Source organism: Chlorella variabilis (assembly GCF_000147415.1).
Source record: "Chlorella variabilis unplaced genomic scaffold CHLNCscaffold_13, whole genome shotgun sequence".
Classification (NCBI taxonomy): domain Eukaryota; kingdom Viridiplantae; phylum Chlorophyta; class Trebouxiophyceae; order Chlorellales; family Chlorellaceae; genus Chlorella; species Chlorella variabilis.
Genome location: NW_005435075.1, coordinates 563,328 through 582,677, shown reverse-complemented (window position 1 = coordinate 582,677; position 19,350 = coordinate 563,328). Strand labels below are relative to the sequence as shown.

At 65.1% G+C, this 19,350-nt stretch overlaps 4 protein-coding genes across 4 annotated transcripts in view; 1 reads left to right on the top strand and 3 right to left on the bottom strand.

The window, feature by feature from the left end:
* Positions 1–262: 262 nt before the first annotated feature.
* CHLNCDRAFT_135224 (hypothetical protein) lies at positions 263–3,037 on the bottom strand (the record flags this gene model as incomplete). The annotated part of the gene is made up of 8 exons (XM_005846550.1): positions 263–562; positions 672–775; positions 910–996; positions 1,126–1,183; positions 1,319–1,804; positions 2,019–2,500; positions 2,616–2,692; positions 2,958–3,037. The coding sequence occupies 8 exons, from the start codon at positions 3,035–3,037 to the stop codon at positions 263–265; spliced, it is 1,674 nt and encodes a 557-aa protein (XP_005846612.1).
* A 1,066-nt stretch (positions 3,038–4,103) lies between these two features.
* Positions 4,104–5,796, bottom strand: CHLNCDRAFT_24552 (hypothetical protein; the record flags this gene model as incomplete). Its single annotated transcript, XM_005846549.1, has 6 exons — positions 4,104–4,421; positions 4,594–4,700; positions 4,854–4,955; positions 5,096–5,165; positions 5,336–5,440; positions 5,659–5,796. Coding segments are annotated over 6 exons (840 nt in total), but the record flags the coding sequence as incomplete, so codon positions are not given.
* Positions 5,797–13,788: 7,992 nt separating this feature from the next.
* CHLNCDRAFT_24638 (hypothetical protein) lies at positions 13,789–17,100 on the top strand (the record flags this gene model as incomplete). Its single annotated transcript, XM_005846692.1, has 11 exons — positions 13,789–13,863; positions 14,045–14,165; positions 14,294–14,466; positions 14,674–14,879; positions 15,081–15,223; positions 15,337–15,432; positions 15,635–15,782; positions 15,922–16,063; positions 16,237–16,409; positions 16,604–16,739; positions 16,912–17,100. 11 exons carry the CDS (start codon positions 13,789–13,791, stop codon positions 17,098–17,100), a joined length of 1,602 nt encoding a protein of 533 aa, XP_005846754.1.
* A 118-nt stretch (positions 17,101–17,218) lies between these two features.
* Positions 17,219–19,350, bottom strand: part of CHLNCDRAFT_58154 (hypothetical protein) — a gene marked incomplete at its 5' end in the record, with an annotated part of 4,988 nt that continues 2,856 nt past the window's right edge. Inside the window, 3 exons of the mRNA XM_005846548.1 lie at positions 17,219–17,904; positions 18,044–18,147; positions 18,403–18,613. Coding sequence (XP_005846610.1) covers positions 17,360–17,904; positions 18,044–18,147; positions 18,403–18,613 — 860 coding nt within the window. The 3' untranslated portion in view covers positions 17,219–17,359. The remainder of the gene's footprint in view (positions 17,905–18,043; positions 18,148–18,402; positions 18,614–19,350) is intronic.

The window sequence follows — 19,350 nt, the reverse complement described above, 5'->3', positions numbered from 1 at the left end:
GAGGCGGCGGGCGGTACGCGGCGGCGGTACGGGCTGTCGACCCGCGAATTCCGGCGCGATCTCGCCCCGGCGGAATCGGATAGGCCTCGCAGATGTACAGTGCAGCTTGGACGGGGGTGAGGATGCGGGACAGGGTGCTGCAGCAGAGGGCAAAGCCGGGGGGGCTGCACAGCTCAGGGGACGCAGGCCAGAAAGCCCCGTGCAGGTTCCAAGTGGGGTCGCCAACAGCGTGTCGCTCTGCCAAGCTTCCTGTGCCAACTGCTCACCACGAGTTGATTTCCATTGCCGCACGCTGCTCCCGCCTCAGGTTCTCCTTGACAAGGTTCAGAACGCCGGCCAGCTTGGCAGCCTGCGCGCTGCTGGCTGCGCGGACCACTGCGTTGCCGGTGCCGGCTGCGGCGCTGTCGCTGCTGGGCATCATGCTGCTGGGGCCCAGCAGCATGAGGGACATGGCCTGCATGTTGAGCTGCTGGCGCTGCTGATAGATGCGGCGCATGAGGGCCAGGTGCGCACTGCGCTGCAGCATCAACTGCTGCTTTTGTTCGGGGGTCAGCTGCAGTACCTGCAGGCTTTGCAGCAGAGGTGGCTGTTGGGACCAAGCAGGCTGCCGCATGTGTCAGCCGATTGGGTGGCCAGCCTTACTGTCCCGCACCACCGACCCTGGTGCGGACCTGGATGACGTGCAGCCACTTGCGGCGTACATGGCTGCCCGGCTCTGCTGCCACGCCCATCGTCTCCTCGTTGGCGACCAGCATGTTGATCACCTCCACGCCCTCTGCGGAAAGGGCGAGCAGCAGCCAGCCTTCGCACTTCTCCCATCAGCGTGCCGGCGGCAAGCACACACGTGCATGCACATGCGCCTGCCCTGGCCCTCTCGAGAACTCAGAGCCCCTGGGGCCACGCACTCACCCACACGCAGCAGGTCGCGGCAGATGCCCAGGCTCTCCTGCATCAGTGCAAACAGCTGGCCGCGCGTGGCCGTGCTGAGCACCAGCGCTGCAGCCAGGGAGCCGGAATGCCGTGAGTAACAAGACCACCAGGGCACCGCCAGGCCGTATGCAGGACGCCACATCCACAAGCCTGCATCACCCAAATTGGGGCTAGCGCGCGCTTGGCCTGGCTCACCAGAGGGGTTGTGGTTGCAAAGCCGCTGCTCGGCCAGAAAGTCTTTCACTTTGTTCACCTGCAGTTGCATCATCGAGCACAATGGGGACGCAAGGAGACTCGGTAAGGCGGGCCGCAGCCGGAGCCGCAGGCCATTGACGAGGATGGTGCTCTTGTTCTCCACCTGGCTGCAATCATTGGACGCTACTCGCACCTGCGCCTGGAAGCGAGCAAGCAGGTCATCAAACGCCTCGTGAGGCGGCGGCTCCCCATACATGCCCACCGTCGGTTCCCCCAAAGCCTCAGCTGCTGCGGCTGCCGCTGCTGCCGCCAGCTGCTCGGTGGCGCTACCGTTGTGCTGGCCAGCTGTGGCCGCCGCTGCCTCGGCGCTGCCAAACACAGCGTCACTGTCTGTGGGCAGGCTGCCGGCAGAGTCGTGCCGCTCCCCCACGGCTGAGCCGGCCACCGAGGAATCCTGCCTTGCCTGCTCTGCTGGCTGCTGCGGAGCGCCTTCCGCCTGCTGCCGCCCCTCTCGGCTCGACTCATCAACAGCCACTGCTGCCTCTGGGCTGGCGGCCCTGCAGCGGCCATTGCGGCACAACTGCCGCGCTTCATGCTGCTGCTGCTGCCGCTGCCACTGCAGAGCCTCCGCCTCATTCTCAATCCTTGCCAGCTGTGCCTGCAGACGGTAGTGCTGCTCCTGCAGGTTGGCGAGGGCAGGCGAAGGGCGTGTGTGGGGGAGTGGGAAAGTGATGGAAGCTGCGGAAGCAGAACCAGAGAAAGTGAAACCAGGGCCCACATTGGCATCACCCGGATGGCTGCAAGAGGCGCCTGTAGCCGCATGGGCAGCTGCTACCATGGCAATCCAGCGGTGCCTCGCCGACCCAATCAGTTGCCACCGACCCATCACCCACCTCCAGCTTCAGGTTCTGGCTCTGCACTTTCTGGTGCTGCGCCAGCTGGCGCGTCAGCGAGTCGATGGCAACCTGCATCTCCAGCAGCCGCGCCTTCTGCCGCTCGCGGTAGCGCTTCTGTGCCTCGCGATTAGTGGCCTGGCGTTGGTGCTGGCGGCCACTGATGCCATTCTTGCCGGCTGCCGGCTGCTGCTGCTTGCCAACTGCCATCATGGGCATGCCTCCAAGCAGAGGGATAAGGGGCATGGCTGCCACCGTGGGGCCGCCTGGCTGCATCATCATCATGCCCGGCATAAGCGGCAGCGCCCAGGGGGCGGCCCCGCCCGCTGCCGTGGCCACCTGCGGTGGCATGGGCTGCATCTGCACCGAGGAAGGCAAGCTGCCTGCTGCAATCATCATGCTGCACGCCGGAGCCTCTGAGCCGGACACCGGAGGGGTGCAGGAGTTGGACAGGCATGCACTGTCAGAGCGGCCTGTGTTTGCTGCGGGCAGCGTGGCAGGGATGGGCAGGTGAAGGGGAGTTGGGTGCGTTTTCTTATCTGCCCTGTGGCATGGCGGCTCGCAACGAAGCCGGGGCAACTGCAAGCAGGGGCGCACCAGGGACGGCCTTCTGTGCTGCTAGAGACGACAGACCCTCCAAATAATGGCTGAAATAATCGTCGACGGGGACTCGCCTGCATGGACAAAGCCAGGTGGAAAGCGGATGATCACCATGCAGATTTGGCCCTCATTGATGAACCGAAGCTCGACTTTCACCAACATAGAGGCCTCTCCGCCAGCCTCGGCACCAAAGCGAATCCCAGGGACAGGCAGGCTGGACAGAGAAGGGTTGGGTGTCCGGCCAAGCAGCAGCGCTGGGTGGCCCAGAGCATGAGTAAGCCTGCGCAGGCGCGCCAGGCGGAGCGCGAGGCCGTTCGCTGATGAATCCGTACAACTCACTCGTGTGGCGTCCCATCCATGCTCAACAGACCCTCCAGCTCGATGAGGGAGTTGGCATTGTGGCCAGACACGTTTATCATCTCGAGTGCCACTTGCCAACGGCTCGCCTTGCCTGCGGCGTGCTGCGGCCTCGTCGAGACGCTTAGACGGCTTGCTTCGGGCCTGCACCAGACCGGCAGCAGCCCCCGTGGGGAGACTGCCCCGGTGGGAGAGCCGATGGCCCCCGCCCGCCACCCTGCTGCAACCCTACGGCCGGAGGTGCCACTCGAGCTCCAGGCTGAGCGCAAGGAAGCGGAAAAGAGCTCGCCTTCAGATGACGCCACGGCGGGTCTCGAGGAAGAAGGGGCAAAAGGCTAGCGGCACCTCCACACCCCTTTTGCTCGATTCTGTGACAACTCGGCTTATTTGCGTGCAGATGGGCTGAAAGCGATGTTGTGACGTGCAGCATCACCCCATAGCACTCATAGCACGTGCGACCCAGAGGGGCCCGTGACGATGCACAGCTGTGCGTTCAGGGTCTTCATAGCTATTAGAGGTAGCGTGTTGGGCGTGCTATGCAAACAGAAGAGATACTTGCATGCCTGGCACAGCGGCTAATACAGGGGTGGCTCCGCAAGGACCCCTGGCTGCCGCCTGCCTGTCGCCGCCACCAGGCTGTTGCCGAATTGAATGCAATGGAAAGTCTCCAATCAGGTAAAGGCTAGGACAGCAATTCCGGCAAAAGCAGAGTAGCTTTACAGGCCATAAAGTGCCAGGGGCAGGAAACCGGTGCCCTATGCAAAACGACTGACACACACAGCCTGTGGAGGTGGCGGCTGGCCAGGGGCAGATGGGAGAGTACAGCGCAGATAAGAATGGCCTGGGTGCAGCAAATGCGAGGGAGGCAGCATGGCCGCAAAGGCTTGGGGCAGGGAAGAGGAAGGGAATGGCATAATGCACGACAGCCCGAGTTGTTGCCGACTGCAATGCCTGAAGCTACAAGCAAGTGCGCTCTGCTCTCAACGGTCATGGATGATCTACAGCTGCAGGGCGTCATGCTGCCTTGTCTGTCAAACGCTGCGTGGACAAGTCAGGTTGGGTGGGCGACAGGAGCATGCGGCCGCAAGACGAGCGCCGCAGTCCAAACAGGCAACAAAACAAGGGAGGTCACATGGCATCGGGGTCCAGCGGCGGCTCGGGGGGCTCCCAGGCAGGCACAACAGTTAGGTAGGAGGACATGGCGATCCTGTGGGAGCAGCCACACAAATAGGCCACTTGGCTAGGGCAAAGCCGCCCGACACTGACACCAAATCTATCGCTGCGGCAGCTGCGCCGGCCCGCCCTCCCACCCGCTTGAAAACAGCAGCCTGCCCACCTGAAGCGACGGCTGTACTGCTTGGGCGAGATGACGGTTGGGTCCTTGCCCGCGCCGCCCAGGATGCCGCTCTTCTTGACCCACGTCTCCACCTGCTTGTCCCAGGTGTACTGCAGGCGGCGCAGGCCGAGGGCGAAGCACGCATTGGTCGGGCGGTGTCACGGCACCATACTCCGACGTTCACTCCAATTCCACCAGCATACCTGCCGCTGGTTAGAACAGTTATGCTCACCCCGGTGAATGCTCCTGCTCTGCTGCGGCAGCCAGTTAGTGTGACCTCACCTGGCGTATGTAATCGATGACGCCCACCACCAGCTCCTGCCGCTGCTTGTCCACCCCTACCAGCAGCGAGTAGTCCATCACGCCCAGCCCCGCCAGGAAGCTGGTGTCTGCAGGAAACAGGAGGCCAGAAGAAAAGCGTCAAAATGACACGAACGCTGGTTGGGGCCAGAGCAGGCAATGTGCCTGCGCCAACCTGTGGGAAGCCACACAGGCAAGTTCATTAGCTGCAACAGCCGGGGGGGGGGGGGGGCGGCACCCACCTGACCACAGCGCACGCTGCAGGCGTGCAAAGGTACGTGGCCCCACCAGCGTGGGTGAGGTGAGGTTGAGCTCCTTCAGGTTCTCATCCAGCAGCACTGCGCCTGCAGCGGGAGCACAGCAGCAGGGGAGCAGGCCGGTAGGTCAGCAGGGAGGCAACGAGGGTCAACAGCAGTCGGCAGGCCAGCGCAGGTGGCGCAGCAACTGAAATCCCCACTACAGCAGCCTGGGGGCTGCTCCGCACCTGCCACTGCGGGGTTGTCTGCCGCGTACCGGTCCCGCTGGCTACCCTTGAGGTCATAGATGCGTGACACCTGAGAAGCGCAAGAACACAAAGGCGGAGCACCCCCTGGTTGCGGCAGCAGCTGCGGATACACAAACACCTGGGGCGCATGGCCTGGCTTGGCATCCATTGAGGTCGGCTCAGGCAGGAGTCCCCAACAAAATAAACAAAGATGGGTTCAGAACACGATTCCTTCCTTACCTGGGTGTCCCGCCCATAGAACACATTTTCGGTGACCAGCAGGTCCATGACTCCCTCTTTGCCGCCGAAAGGGGGCACGGCGGGCGCCCCGCGGCCGCCAGTGTACTGCACAGACACCTGCAGGGGCAGGGGCGGGCACAGAGATGCAGCGGCCGGGTGGGGGCAAGCGGCCAGCAAGGGCACACCAGGGCAAGGGAAAGGCGCTACATGCACCGCCATTATCACACCATCTCCTTGTCCCTTGCCCTACATCTCGCCTGGCAAACAAAACACACAACTGAAAAGGGGCAGCACCCGTGCACGCCCCCCCCCCCCCCCCGCACCTGGTATACACCCAGTACCTTGGCCAGGCACGTGTCCTGGCCGCGGTGCAGCATGGTGGCCACGTAGCGGAAGTAGTCGGGGGCAAACTCCAGAAACGACTGCCGCTCGCTGCGGGACAGCTGCTTCACGATGTATCTGCGGCGGGTACGCACGGTACAGGAAGCAGGGTGGACGGCACCGCCAGACGGCAGAGGGAAACGATCTTGGGACGCAATGGATGGGCCGTGGATGGCAAGGCAAGCGGAGGGTGGCTGCGGACTGCAGCAGCAGCAAGCACGCCGCACACCTCTTGTCGCAGGAGCGCGCAAAGTAGGCGGCCGACTTGCCGCCGCGGGTGGCCCACTTGCGGCAGCGGCTGATGGAGGCCAGGAAGGCCTGTTCGCCGCCCACCACGCACCGCCGCCGCAGCTCCGCAAACTGGGGAGCGTAGTAGGCGATGATCTGCAAGAGGGATCGGGCACAACAAGGCGCAAGCGTGAGGCTGCGCATGCATTGCTCCACTCCCTTCACCTCTCTCGTTGGCCTCTGAGAGCCATCCAGCCCGAGCCATCCAGTCTGCCCAGCCCCGCACTGCCTTGCCTGGAACTTGGCGCGGCCCCAGGGCATTCCGGGCGAAGGATCCTCCAGCGCCAGCTGGCAGTCCAGCTGCTGCTCATGGAACAGCACCTGCCAGTCGCCGCTCTGCTCCGCCGCCAGCTCCTCCTGGCTCACAGCACGGCTGTGGGATGGCAGCTGAGCAGCCGTTGGCCCTGGCGCCCCCACCCCACCTGCGCCAGCTGCTGCCACCGCCGCTTCCAGAGGCACCGCATCTGCTGCTGCAGCTCCTCCCACCAAGGGAGCCCCTGCAGCTGTAAGTCCATGCTGCTGCTGATGCTGCAGGCCGGGCACCAGGCTGCTGCGCCGGCTGCCGCGGCGGGGTGAGCTTGGTAGCGACTGCCAGGATCCCGGCATGGCCGCCGCGCCCTGCTCGCCATCTGCGCCGCCAGCCGCAGCGTCTGTTGCTGCCGAGGATGCCAGACCGCCGGTGCGGTGCCGTGCCTCGCCAAACAGGACGGTGGCCACAGCATCATGCAGATACTGCTGGTACTCCCTGCGGTATGCCAGTACAGCCAGGGACAAGATGCCGGTCAACTGAGCAGGCACTGCCGGCGTCGACCACCCATAAACGACAGGCTGTCACGCTGTCTGTCATCACACACCCACAATCTCTCTCCACCACCCCATCCCAACCACAGCCCATGCTCCACTGCCCGCTCACTTGGTAGCCAGGAAGTAGGCGATGATGGAGGTGGGCTCGTCGTCAAACACCGCCACTCGCATACCATCGGCGCCCCCCGGCAGCAGCGCGCGGCCGCTCAGCTCCACCTTGCCTGCCGTCAGCGGCATGTGCCCCGGCGCCAGCTCGCTGCGCAGCTTGCCCAGCAGCTGCATCAGCTTGCTGGGGGCCTTCTCGGATGCCAAAGGCGGCGATGGCGCGCCGCTGCCTGCACCGCCAGCTGCTGGCGCAGGCAGGAGGCTGCGGGAGCTGGAGGCAAATGACTGGGTGCGCGATGGCGGCGGCAGCGCGGCGGCCGCTGCTACTGCCGTTGAGGCCGCTGGAACTGCTGCTGCCGCCGCCGCCGCTAATGTTGCTGGAATCGCTGCCACAGGTGCCACGGCCCCAACAGCTACTGTGGGTGCGGCAGCTGCTGATGTGGCCGTGACCGCAGGTGCTACCACGGCCTCAGGCTGCTCATCCTCGCGCGCATCCTGCTGTAACCCGCTGGGCAGAGACAGATCCGGAGGCATGGGTGCTTCCTGCAGCTTGGAAATGGCATCCTGCCTGCCAGACGCGGCTGTGCGCAGTGGGGATGCGATACCGCTGCTGCCCCCCGCCAACGGCAGCCGATTATCGCCGCCGCCGCCGCCGCCGCCATCGCCTTCGCCGGCGTCTGGTGGTCCAGGCCCTCCCTCGACCAGCAGCGTGCTCCACTCATCCCAGTGGCTGGCACTGTCCTTGGCTGAGATCTCGCCTGCCAGCGGCACCCCTTCAGCTGCCGACTCTTCAGCCGCCAGTGTCGAGCCCTGCTGAGCCGCCGCATCTGCCGCTGCCGCTGCTGCTGGTGCAGGCATCACTGTAACAGGTGCCCAATCCTGTTGAGGCCTCTGCGACAATTGTGCCTGCTGCTGCTGCACCTGTGCTAGCTGCTGCTGCTCTGCCACCACATCCAGCTGCTGCAGCAGGGATGGCGAGTCTGCAGACTGTGCGTGGCCCAGTGGACAGCCACTGATGGAGCTGCGCCGCCGCTCAGTAAAGCTCTTGGTGAGCGACATACGGCCCAGGCGTGCAGACAGCTGCTCCAGCCGACTGGCGGTCCTGCCAGGAAGGCTTGGGGGTGCCTCGGCTTCAGCCTCATCTGCAGGCAGGAGGGGTGATAAGCATGACCTGCATCAGTGAGCCAGTATTGTGGCAGCTATGCAGCCAAGCACCAACGTGACTGCCGCAGCGTAGTACCTGCGGTGCTGCGGTGCTTGGGGGTGAGCGCTTGGACCAGCTCCGGGTCAGGGTTGGTGAGGTCCAGCCTGAAGAAAGAAGGGCGCTGCCCCTGTCCCTGCTGCTGTGGCGGGGAAAGCTGCTGCTGCTGCCTGCCAAGGTCAGCTTTGTCGCTGGCTGCAACACTATCGCCATCGCCGCTGCTCCCGCCGCCCTCAGTCGGCCCAGATATGTCAGCTGCCGTGGCCGGGCTGCTCGCCACGCCCGCTGCTGCCTGCAGGGCATTTGCCTCAGAATCCGCTGCCTGTACCCAGTCGTGCGTGCGCTGCGACCGCATCGCCTTGCCGGTAGGGCTGCTGCTGCTGCTGCCGCCGTTGCGGCCGCCGTCGCGGCTCTGGTCAAACATGGCGATGTAACGTGCCACCAGGCCAGTTGGGATGAAGGCAGGGGGCGCAATCGGAATGCTGCTGTGCGGGCTGTTGGCCAGGCTGCCGACGTCCTCGCCATGCAGCGAGGGCGCCCCAAAGTTGAGCTCGCTGGAGGCAGAGGGTTGTGGAGGGCCACCTGCTGCTGCTGACGCCTCGATAAACTGGCGTCCCAAGCTGGCTGTGCTGTCCCTGCGCTGCATCTGCATTGGCACAGGTGCCTGCCTTTGCGTCTGGTCTAGAGCAGCTTGCTGCTGCTGCTGCTGCTGCTGCAGGACTGGCTCTGCTGCTGCAGGCAGGGGCTGCTCCTCTGCTGCATTCTGGTCCGTGGGCTGCTGGCTGAAAGGAGAAGGCGAGAGATCAGCCTGTGACAAGACAGCCGGTTCCCTGTCTGCTGCTGCTGCCACACTCGATGTAGGCAGCACCTCCCCACTGACGTTGCGGCTGTGGCCTGCTGCCGCTCGCCGGCTTTGCAGAACGGTGGTGAGAGCGCTGGCGCCGCTGGGCGGTGCGGCGTGGCTGCTGGGCGTTCCTTCGTGCAGGCACGTCGCCCACTGCAGCACCACGGCCGCCAGCAGGCTGCGCAGCCGGTTCAGCTCCCATACAACGCTCACTGCAGGGCCGGCCTGCTGCTGCTGCTGCTCTTCACTGCTGCCGCCTGCACGCGGGCTGCTGTCTAATTGAGTAATTGTGTCCTGGATCTGCAGCAGCCAAGGCAGGAATGGCGAAGAGCAGCACTGAGGCGGCCAGAAACAACTTTGACAGCCAAATGGGAGGCAAATCCAAACACAGCTTCTTGCAGTACCGGCCCACCCGCATGGTCAGCCCACCAACCCACCGTGTCTAGGAAGGTGGCGCGGGTATCAGCCAGCGTGTCGAGCCACATCTGTGCAAACTCAGGCTCCGGCTCGGCAGATCCCTCCAGCACGCGCAGCTGCTCGCCTAGCGCGTACTCAATGGCACCAAATGCCTCGTCTGCCTCCTGCAACAGGCAAGGCACCATGATGGGGGCAGAGGTGCATACAAAAACTGCGCAGCATGCAGCCAGCCAGCCACAACACCAATCAACACCGCCCGCCCAACCACCCACCTCTGTGAGCTGCTTGATCTCCTCCTGCAGCCACTCGTCCTCCATCTCCGGCAGCAGCTCCACCTGGCGTGGAGGCATGTTGACGATGTAGGGGGGCGCCGGGGAGTAGTGCAGGCAGAGCAGGGTGGATCCAGAGCCCAGGTACCGCACAAAGTCTCGCTGCAGCGACATGCCGCCCAGCGACAGGTGCCGTGCATCCAGTAGCAGGCTGAGCAGATGCGCAAAGGAGAGACAGGCAGCTTCGGAAGACAGCGGAACACGCCGCGCCGCCGCCGCGCCCTCGGCACCATTAGCGGCTGCAATAACCCGCAGCCACATCCAGACGCGACCCTCGGGCAGCTCCTTGCCAGCTGGCAGGCGCACGCTGGACAGAGTGACCAGCCCGTTGCCGTGCATGAAGCTGCGCAGGTGCAGAGGCGCTCCGTCGCCACACTGCGGGTGCGGACACTTGCGGTTGGGTGGCGCCGCGGCGCTGATGAAGGCTGCCAGGGGCAGGTCTGCAAGGCAGCAGAGGGCAGGCACACGGATTAGCACGGAATGGCTCAATTGGGCAAGGCTTGATGACAGCCGCATGACTAGCTGCATGTCTCAGCCTCCCTCACACATGCCCCGCCACCTGCACCCACCCTTACATACAAGTTGGGCACCGAACTAGACCATGCACTTACCCGTGTCGGCATAGAACTCCATGCAGTGGGCATGTGAAGGCTCGCAGAGGATGGCCTTGGCCGGATTCTTGCAGGAGATGGCCAGCCACAGCTGCTGGCTGCGGCTTATGAGCATGCCGGGGGCGGCGGGGACCGCCTGGCCACTGGGCTCATGCGCTAATGCCACCGCATCGGCCGCTGCAAGCTGCTGGGAGGACACAACAGAGGCGCGGCGTGAAAGCTGCGCCGCCGCACGCTCGGTGTCCCTGCTGCTGCCGCCGGGCGCGCCCTGCTGCTCAATTGGTGACGCGTCTCCCGGGTCTGGGGCTGCACCTAGGGGTTCTGCTCCAGCTGCAGGGCTTGGGGGCTCGCTGCCCGTAAGCTGCAGCTGCCGCAGCGCCAGCTCCTTGGCCGCCAAGTGCAGCGGGTCTTGCGGCGAGCCGGGAGCCCCCAGGCCCACTGAACTGGCGCTGCCGCCCTTGGGGGTGCCTGCTTCCGACTCGCCGGCCTGCTGCTGCCGCTGTGTCGGGTCTTCCTCTGCCTCCCCCAGGCTTTGGCTGCCAGCAACAGTGAAGGTGGCCGCTCCCGCCTCCGCCGGCAGGACCCACATGTTGGTGCTGTCGCTGGAGGCGGGGCTGTCTGGCGCATCCTCCTCCCACACCCCGCTGCCCCCGTTGCCGATGCCGATGCTGCCATGCTGCTCCTCATTGCTCGCCGCTGTTGGCAGGTCCAGCTCGGATGCCGATGTGCCCCGCTCCAGCACTATGGACACATGGGCCGAGGCAGAGAGGATGGCCTGCCGGCCCCGTGCCTCTGCGGTGGCCAGGTAGGAGGTGGAGGCGACGGCGTCGGCCATGCCCGCCACCGCGTCTGGCTGCCCACCGCCCGGCAGGACCGTGGCTGCCGCGGCCGCCAGCTGGTCCGACAGCAGGGCCGCCTCCAGGATGCCCCAGTAGGCTGCATAGGCAGCAAAGGTGGCCACCCGCTTGACGCGGCGCAGCTCTCCAGCGTCGCTGCCGCGCAACAGAATCGTGCAGCCCAGCTGGCGGGGGCAGCCGCGGAAGAGCATGACGGCGCGGGGGCCCGCCTGCTGCACCGCCCCTGCCGCTGCCGCCTTGCGCAGCGCAGCAGCATCCGCCACGAGGTGCCCCTGTGCGAGCACCAGACCATGCCAGAGGTGCGTCTCAAAAACAAACGTGAGCTGCTGAAATTGAGCTGCAATACAGCATGCTGCCTGTGCTGCCTCTCCCGCATCCAAGGGGCACACAGCAGCCACTCGACAACAGCAGCACGACATTCAGTGTTCACCTCTGGCAAATCGCGGGGGCTGATTTCAGTGCTAGCCGCCGCTGCTGAAGTCGAGTTGGCGGGCAGCTGCAGGCTTTCCACCTCAAAGGCCTTGCAGTGACCGATGCAGTGGCTGGTCAGCTGGTCCAGCGAGGGCGCCACCTGCGGCAAGCAGGGGCTCAGGCGGCTCACTCCCCAAGGTCTGGAAACAACAGCCACAAAAGCTTGGATGCCTGCAGTCGCCAGCGGCATGCACGAAGCCGAACACTCCACCTGCCCTAATACCCTCCTCACCTGTGCCCCCGTGCAGCGTGCGAGGCGCTCCAGCAGTTCGCGCTTGACGTTGAGCACCAGGCTAATGTCCTTGGACAGAAGCACCTCCTGCGCATACCTGCAGGCAAGGAGCGCCGCGGCAGCAGCAGCAGCACCAGCAGTCAGGAACAGCTCAGGCAGCGGCGCATGCCTGCTGCAGCACAGCAAGGTAACAGCAGTCGAGTGGAGGCAGTCTTATACAGCCTCCGATGCCAATCCTGGGGCGCAGCAGAACAGCGGCGGCGGCCACGCACCGCCCCACGCTGCGCTCCACCACCAGCACATCTGGGCTGAACGAGGCGATGCGCTCCACCGCGGCCTCCAGGTACTGCTGCTCCTGGTCCATCAGCGCATCGAAGCTGGACAGCTTGCTGGCGGCGGAGCCGGGCGAGGCGCGCGAGAGCTGCGGCTCCACACTCCCGCCCAGCAGCATGATGCGGGGCTGCGTGATGCTGCTGCGCATGCGCTTGTGCGCCAAGCTCTTGCGCATCGCAACGCCCTGCACCACTGCGCTCTCTGCAGGGTCGGCGTCGGGGGTCACCAGGCGCTTCACCTGCAAGGGTCAGGGCGGCACAGTGGGGGGAGGGGCAGGTGGGGGCGTCTAGTTCCGTGCAGCACTCTGGTGGCAACCATGCCAGCTGCTACGCAGCATCGCTTGCAAGCAGCAGTCTCAGGCTCCTCGGCAAGGTAAAGCTGCGCCAAGCCTCATGGCCCTGCTGCTGGCCCTGCTCACCTTGATGTAGTAGCGCGGGTCAAGCTTGCCAAATGCCACCGCTGCGGTGGGCGACAGAAGAGAGGCCGCCAGCTGCGCCAGCTGGCACACCAGCGGCGCCCAGCGCCCCTCCCCATCCAGCCCCTCCGCCTCCAGCAGCTGTGCCACCAGCGCCTCGAGGTGTTTGCCCGCCACAGCGGCAAACGCGGGACGCCCTGCCACCGCCGCCTTGTCCGCCTCTTCTAGCTCCGGCGGCACGTCCCACGTCAGCGCCGCATCTCTGTCCCGCTTGCCGTTGTGCCCCTCCTGGGCCATGCTCCTAGCTCAAGTCCTCGTCGCTGCTGCTGCTCCTGCTGCGCTGGACGCAGCAGTGGGAGGGTAGGCCATACGCAGCAGCGGCCGCTGGGCGAGCGGCGGCAGCGGACCACGAGCGAGTGGGCAGAGTCCAGTCGGTGCTGCAGCCCGGCGGCCTGCGTGTCACGGCGGCATGTTACAGGCGATCAGAGGACCGGTGCCTTCTTCATAGGGCGGAGCTTGACGGCCCAGCAGAGGGGAGGGGGAGGCGGGGTGATCGGGCGGTGGCAGCTTGTGGAATCTTACCGTCTGTATGGTTTCAAGGCTGCTGTCGGCGAGGGGCTACGCGGTAGAGCAGTGACAGGCGGCAACACAAGCGCGGCAGTAGTTCCCCCAAGGTGAACACCCTGCAGGGCTGGTTGATGACCTTGTGGTCGTCTGTGGTGATTGGAATGGCGTGGGGAGGGCTGCCAGGCGGTCCCATGCACCACGCTGGCTGAAGTGGAATGCGCCTGCGCTTCATGGATGCTCCGCCACTTGCCTCTGTTTTTGAACCATGCAGTCCTCGCTGGTGCAGAGCGGCCGCCTGACGGTCCTTGCCACCGGGGCAGTCAGCCGCCTGGCACCCCGAGCTGCTCATCACATCACGTGCATCGGCGAGCCCGCCTTTGCTGGCAGCACACAGCCCCTCAGGTATGTCGATGGCATGTTGTGCATATTGGCATCGTGCATGTTAAGGTGGTGAACGATGCGAGGGAAGCCAGGGCCGTTGCAGCCCTCCAGCGCCTCGGGGAAGCTGTCACAGCATGCGATCTTGCGGCCGCGCTGCCGCAGGCAGCAGCAGGCAGCTCGCAGCAGCTCACGGCCGGCGGTGGCGGCGGCGGCGGTGATGGCGGCTGCAGGCAGCAAGGGCAAGGCCCTCATCTCTGTGTCCGACAAGACCAATCTGGATGCTTTGGCCAAGGTAGGTGCAGGGCACCAGGCAGCAGCTGCTGCAGGGGCTGACAATGTGCCTGATATGGATAAAGAGGTGGCCGTAGGTAGCAAGAGCGTCGGTGATGCCACAACGCCGCCATCCGTCCGCCTTGCCTTGCTCCCATCATGCACCCGTCCCCGCCCCTACTCCACCCCCACCCACTGCACAGGGCCTGGCCGAACTGGGCTACGAGATTGTGTCCACCGGCGGCTCGGCCACGGCCATTGAGAAGGCGGGAGTGGCGGTAAAGCGGGTGGAGGAGCTGACGGGCTTCCCCGAGATGCTGGACGGTGCGTGCCTGGCACACCGCATGTAGTATCGCCGATCAGCTAAAAGCTTCCTCCCCGCACCGGGCGCTGGCGGAGGCAGGCTGTGCCGAGCTTGCCTGCCCTGCCCCGTCGCTGCTCCCACCGTGCAGGCCGCGTGAAGACGCTGCACCCGGGCGTGCACGGCGGCATCCTGGCGCGCCGCGACCTGCCGGAGCACATGTCGGCCATCGCCGAGCACAGCATCACCCCCATTGACATTGTGGTGGTGAACCTGTACCCCTTCCGCCAGACCGTTACCGCGGCCAACGCGCCCTCGTATGAGGTGCGTGCAGCTGGGGGACGGTCCAGCTGGACTGGAGGGGCAGGGTCCCTGCCATTCACCAACAGACAGCAGGCCCCGTTGGCTCGCGCGCGGGCGGCAGCCGCCATCAGCATTGCATGCCGTATGGGCGCAGCACCCCATCCCTTCGTTGCCTCCTCGCCGCTGATAAGCACCTTGCTGTTGCTTGTCCCTCCATCCCTCCTGCAGGTGGCCGTTGAGAACATTGACATTGGCGGCCCCGCCATGATCCGCGCCGCAGCCAAGAACCACGAGCACGTGACGGTGGTGGTAGACCCAGCAGACTACAGCCAGCTGCTGGTGCAGCTGGGCGGCGGCGCCGACGCGGCCGATGCGCTGGCCTTCCGCAAGCGCTGCGCCTGGAAGGCCTTCCAACACTGCGCCACCTACGACAGGTATGGCGGGTGGGAAATGGGGGGCTGGGGAGTGGTACCCCCCCCTGCCCCCCTACCCCCCCACGGGTGGGCCAAAGACACCAGGGAGCAGGAATGGCAGAGACAAGAGTGCTGAGTGCGGTACACACCTGCCTGCCGGACGATTCCCTGACCAGCCTTTTGGCCCCTTCTCCCCCTCCCCTGCCCCTGCCCTGCCTGCAGCACGGTGGCGGAGTGGCTGTGGGGCGCGGTGGGCGAGGGCCCCGCCCCCGAGTTGAGCGTGCCCATGAAGCTGGCTCAGGGGTTGCGGTACGGAGAGAACCCGCACCAGGCGGCCGCCTTCTACACAGACGCCTCGCTGGCAGGTGGGCCTGTGTGTGTGTGTGCAGCATATGCAGCCTGGTTGAAACAGACCAGATGGGCGGCCACTGCCTGGGTTACAGTGCCGACTGCTTACCCTGGCCCCACGCCTGTGCAGAGCACGGCAAGGGTGGCGTGGCCACCTCAGTGCAGCACCACGGCAAGGAAATGAGCTACAACAATTATTTGGACGCAGACGCGGCCTACTCGGCAGGTGAGCGGGCCTGCTGCTGGGGTGGTTGGCTTACCAGCATTGTGGATGTTGATGCTCTGGCGGGGGTGTGTCTCTGCTTTGCAGCCAGTGTGGCTGCTGCCGCTGCTGCCGCTTTTCGGCCAGCACCTGCCCCGGGCTCCGGTCCTTGATCTTGCCTCGCCTGCAACTCCTACACCTGCCTTCCTGTCTGCTCCGCCCGCAGCCTGCGACTTTGCGGAGCCCACCTGCGTGATTGTGAAGCACACTAACCCATGCGGCGTGGCGAGCCGGGACGACCTGCTGGAGGCGTACCGCCTGGCAGTCATCGCAGACCCCATCTCCGCCTTTGGCGGCATCGTGGCGTTCAACCGGTGGGTGGGGCAGTGTGGCGGGGTGAGGCCCAAGGAGCTGCGGGCATTGGTAGGGTGGGTGGATGGTGGTGGTGGTGGATTCGGGACCCTGCGATCCGCCCTGCGTGACCTGGTACGCCGCTGACGTGGCGCCGTGCAGGCCCGTGGATGCCGACCTGGCACGCGAGATTCGCGAGTTCCGCAGCCCCACCGACGGCGAGACGCGCATGTTTTACGAGATTGTGATTGCCCCCGGCTACACGCCCGAGGGGCTGGAGGTGCTCAAGGGCAAGAGCAAGACGGTGAGGGGGAGGGCCGTGGAGCTGGGGACGTGTGTGTGTGTGGTGGTGGGGGGTGGGGGGCAGCTGGGAAAGGCAAGGTGGGGCAAGGCGGGGCAGTGCCTGCTCTGCTGGACTTGCTGCCCTGGCTGGGGCCCACACCCTCTATCATCTTTCCAACATCCTGCCTCCTGCAGCTGCGCATCCTGGAGGCCGCGCCGCGCGCCCCTAGCGGCCGCTCGCTGCGCCAGGTGGCCGCCGGCTGGCTGCAGCAGGAAGCCGACTCGCTGCAGCCGCAGGGCATCGAGTTTACATGCGTCAGCGAGAAGCAGCCCACGCCGCAGCAGCTGGAGGACCTCAAGTTTGCCTGGTGAGCTGGCTGGGGCTGGGGGCTGGGGCTGCAGGCAAAGCTTATTGAATGGCGGCGGTGCATGCTGCTGGGCGCCTGTGGCGAAGCAGCCGGCATGGGAGTGGGTGATTGTGTGCTTGGGCCAAAGCAGCAAGCCAGCAGCTGCTGCTAGGGTTGAACCTGCCATGCCGTGTCCCGCCTCGCCGTCCTTGCAGGCTGTGTGTGAAGCACGTGAAGAGCAATGCCATCACTGTGGCCAAGGGTGGCAAGCTGCTGGGAATGGGCAGCGGGCAGCCCAACCGCGTGAAGAGCGTGCAGATCGCGCTGGAGAAGGCGGGGGAGGAGGTCAAGGTGAGCGAGGCTGCTGTGAGCTGCTGCGGGGAATGCAGGTTTGACGGGGCACCAGCCAGAATACCGGGCTCGCCACCTGCTCACCACCTCCCCCGCCCAGCAGCCAGTGCTTGCCCCCGGTTTCTCTCACACCTCCATATCCTTCCCCACTTCGTTTTTTCGGCCTGCGCAGGGCTCAGTGCTGGCGTCTGATGCTTTCTTTCCTTTTTCCTGGAACGACAGCGTGGAGATTGCGTGCCAGGCGGGCGTGGGCGCCATCGTGCACCCCGGCGGCAGCGTGCGGGATGCCGATGCCATTGAGTGCTGCAACAAGTACGGCGTGGCGCTGCTCACCACCGGCGTGCGCCACTTTAAGCACTGAGTATTTCACGGGACATGTGTCAAAGCAACAAACTGCAATTTTGTCCATCCAATGTTGCTGCAATGCTGGCATGTGCTCGTTCAGCAACGTCTGTGTGTGCCGTTCGTGGAATAGCGTAGCACCAGTTCTCATACACATGAGCGAAAATGCCAGAAGAGAAAAAACATAGCAACGTGTGCAAGCTGAGCTGTCAGTCGCTGTCTCTGGTCAGTCTGCTGCGAATTGCCCTTTGACTGCTCGCTGTACCAGCTAACAGCAGCTATCTGTACCAGGCGCCAGAGATGGCGCCCGGGGCAGCCACGGCCGACCAGCCATCTGCTGCCTTAAGGAAGCAGCAGGGCCCACCACAGGCGTTGCTGCTGCTGGCGCTCCAGGTCCAAGCGAAGCAGGCCTCTACTCGAGCACAGGACTGACAGCAATCCTCGGGGCCGGCAGAGCTCACAACGCTGTCGTCGCTCATCGTCAGGCTGCCGCCCTGCAGGTCTGTGTCAGACTGGAACCCATTCAAGGTATCCAGGCAGGTGAAGTCGCCGCTGTCGTAAGAGGAGGTTTCTCCGGTGGCGACGGTGGTGGTGCCCCCGGTCAAGTTGTTGCCAGGGCTTGGGCCGGGGCTGGGGCCTGGCGCCTGCAGCGGCGGTGCCGCCGCCGCCAGGGTTGCTAGAATGTCCTCGCGGTACAGCCGCACGTCGCTGTAGAAACCATAGGCCAGGATCGGGTTGCCAGTCAAGCAGTCGGGGCCGTGCGAGGTGATGCCGACTTGCACCCAGTCGCCGCTCTTGGGGTCTTCCATCAGCAGCGGACCACCTGCAGGTACCACAACACGGCAGCAGGTGTTGTGGGAGGCGCGAGTGCCAACAAAGGCTGTCCTGGGTGCGTCCAGCACAGCAGCTGCGCGGAGAGGCCAGCACGCCACGCCAGCCTCCACCACAAGGCAGAAACACACCCGAGTCGCCATTGCAGGTGTTTGCCCCGGTGTTGCCGGCGCACATCACATCGTTGTAGTCTGCAGGGCACTGGTTTGGTGCCATGTGCTCCACATCGGCATGCCTGGCAGCAGGGGAGGAGGACGAGGTAGATGAGGTGAAGGGGAGGCGCGGGTAAGGGGAGGCGAGTGGGCACTGCCTTGCCGGCAGGTGTGTCGGTCCGACAGCTTCAAGCAAAGTTTGCAAGTCGTGGGCAGCTCTTTGAGAGTGGCTGCGTGGGCCCCCAAACATGCACGCACGCGCTGCACACCTGATCCCACCCGACTGCCCTCCGCCTCAGCTGCGCCACGCGCCACATCCTTGCAGGCGCGCTACTCACTCTAACACTTGGCTGGACTGGCCCGCCTCCGTCTTGCCCCACCCCACCACTTTCAGCCGCTGCCCTCGCTCCATCTCCAACGAGCCATCCGCCAGGGTGACCGTCACGGCATCAGGGACCGGCTTGGCCAGCTTCAGCACCGCCACGTCGTGCAGGTCGCCGTCAAAAGTGAGGTCCTGGTTGTCATTAGGGATTTTGTCAGCGCTGTAGCCTGCGGAGGGAAAGCAGAAGGGTGACCAGCATGTGTTGCCCCCTGATGTGGCACCCTCCCGATTGGGCAACCCCCGCCCCCGCTCCCTCCTGGCAGCCCGCGCGGCGCTCCCCTCCCATACGTGAACTGACCCCATATAGCCCTGTTTGAGGGTTGAGCGGGGCGGAGCGGGGCTGCTTGCACACGTGATGGCATGCACGCTTCAACGCTCCCGCTGTCATCTCACCTCTCTAGCGTCAGAAATACAACTCTTACAAGCCAACCAACACGAACAGAGAGACCGAACAACAGAAATGAACAGGAAATATGAAGCCGCCACAGGCGGCAGCACCTTCCAGCGGAGACGGCAAAGCGTACAAGGCACACTTTTTCAATGGTTCTTGCAATTGCCACCCTTACCGGTTATACAGCCACAGTGCCGCCCACACCGCGCACCATTCTTCTTGCAGCTGCAGTTCCGGGTGCAGGCGCCGCGGCAGCCGCAGCGCACGGCTGCCTTGCCGCCGCCGGGCTGCGCCGCCATCGCCACATTGAGAGACACCACAGGCACTCCTCGCTGCGCCGTGCCGCTGAAGGTCAGCTCGCTGGCCAGGCTGGGTGGCGCCTTAGATAGCCTGCTGGCCTGATGCATACCCTCCACCACTCCAGCTCCGCTCCGCAGCCGGTACATGGTCACGCCAAAGGGCCGCTTGATCTCCACCACGCGGCACACGATGCGGTGCGGCCCAGCTGCTGCC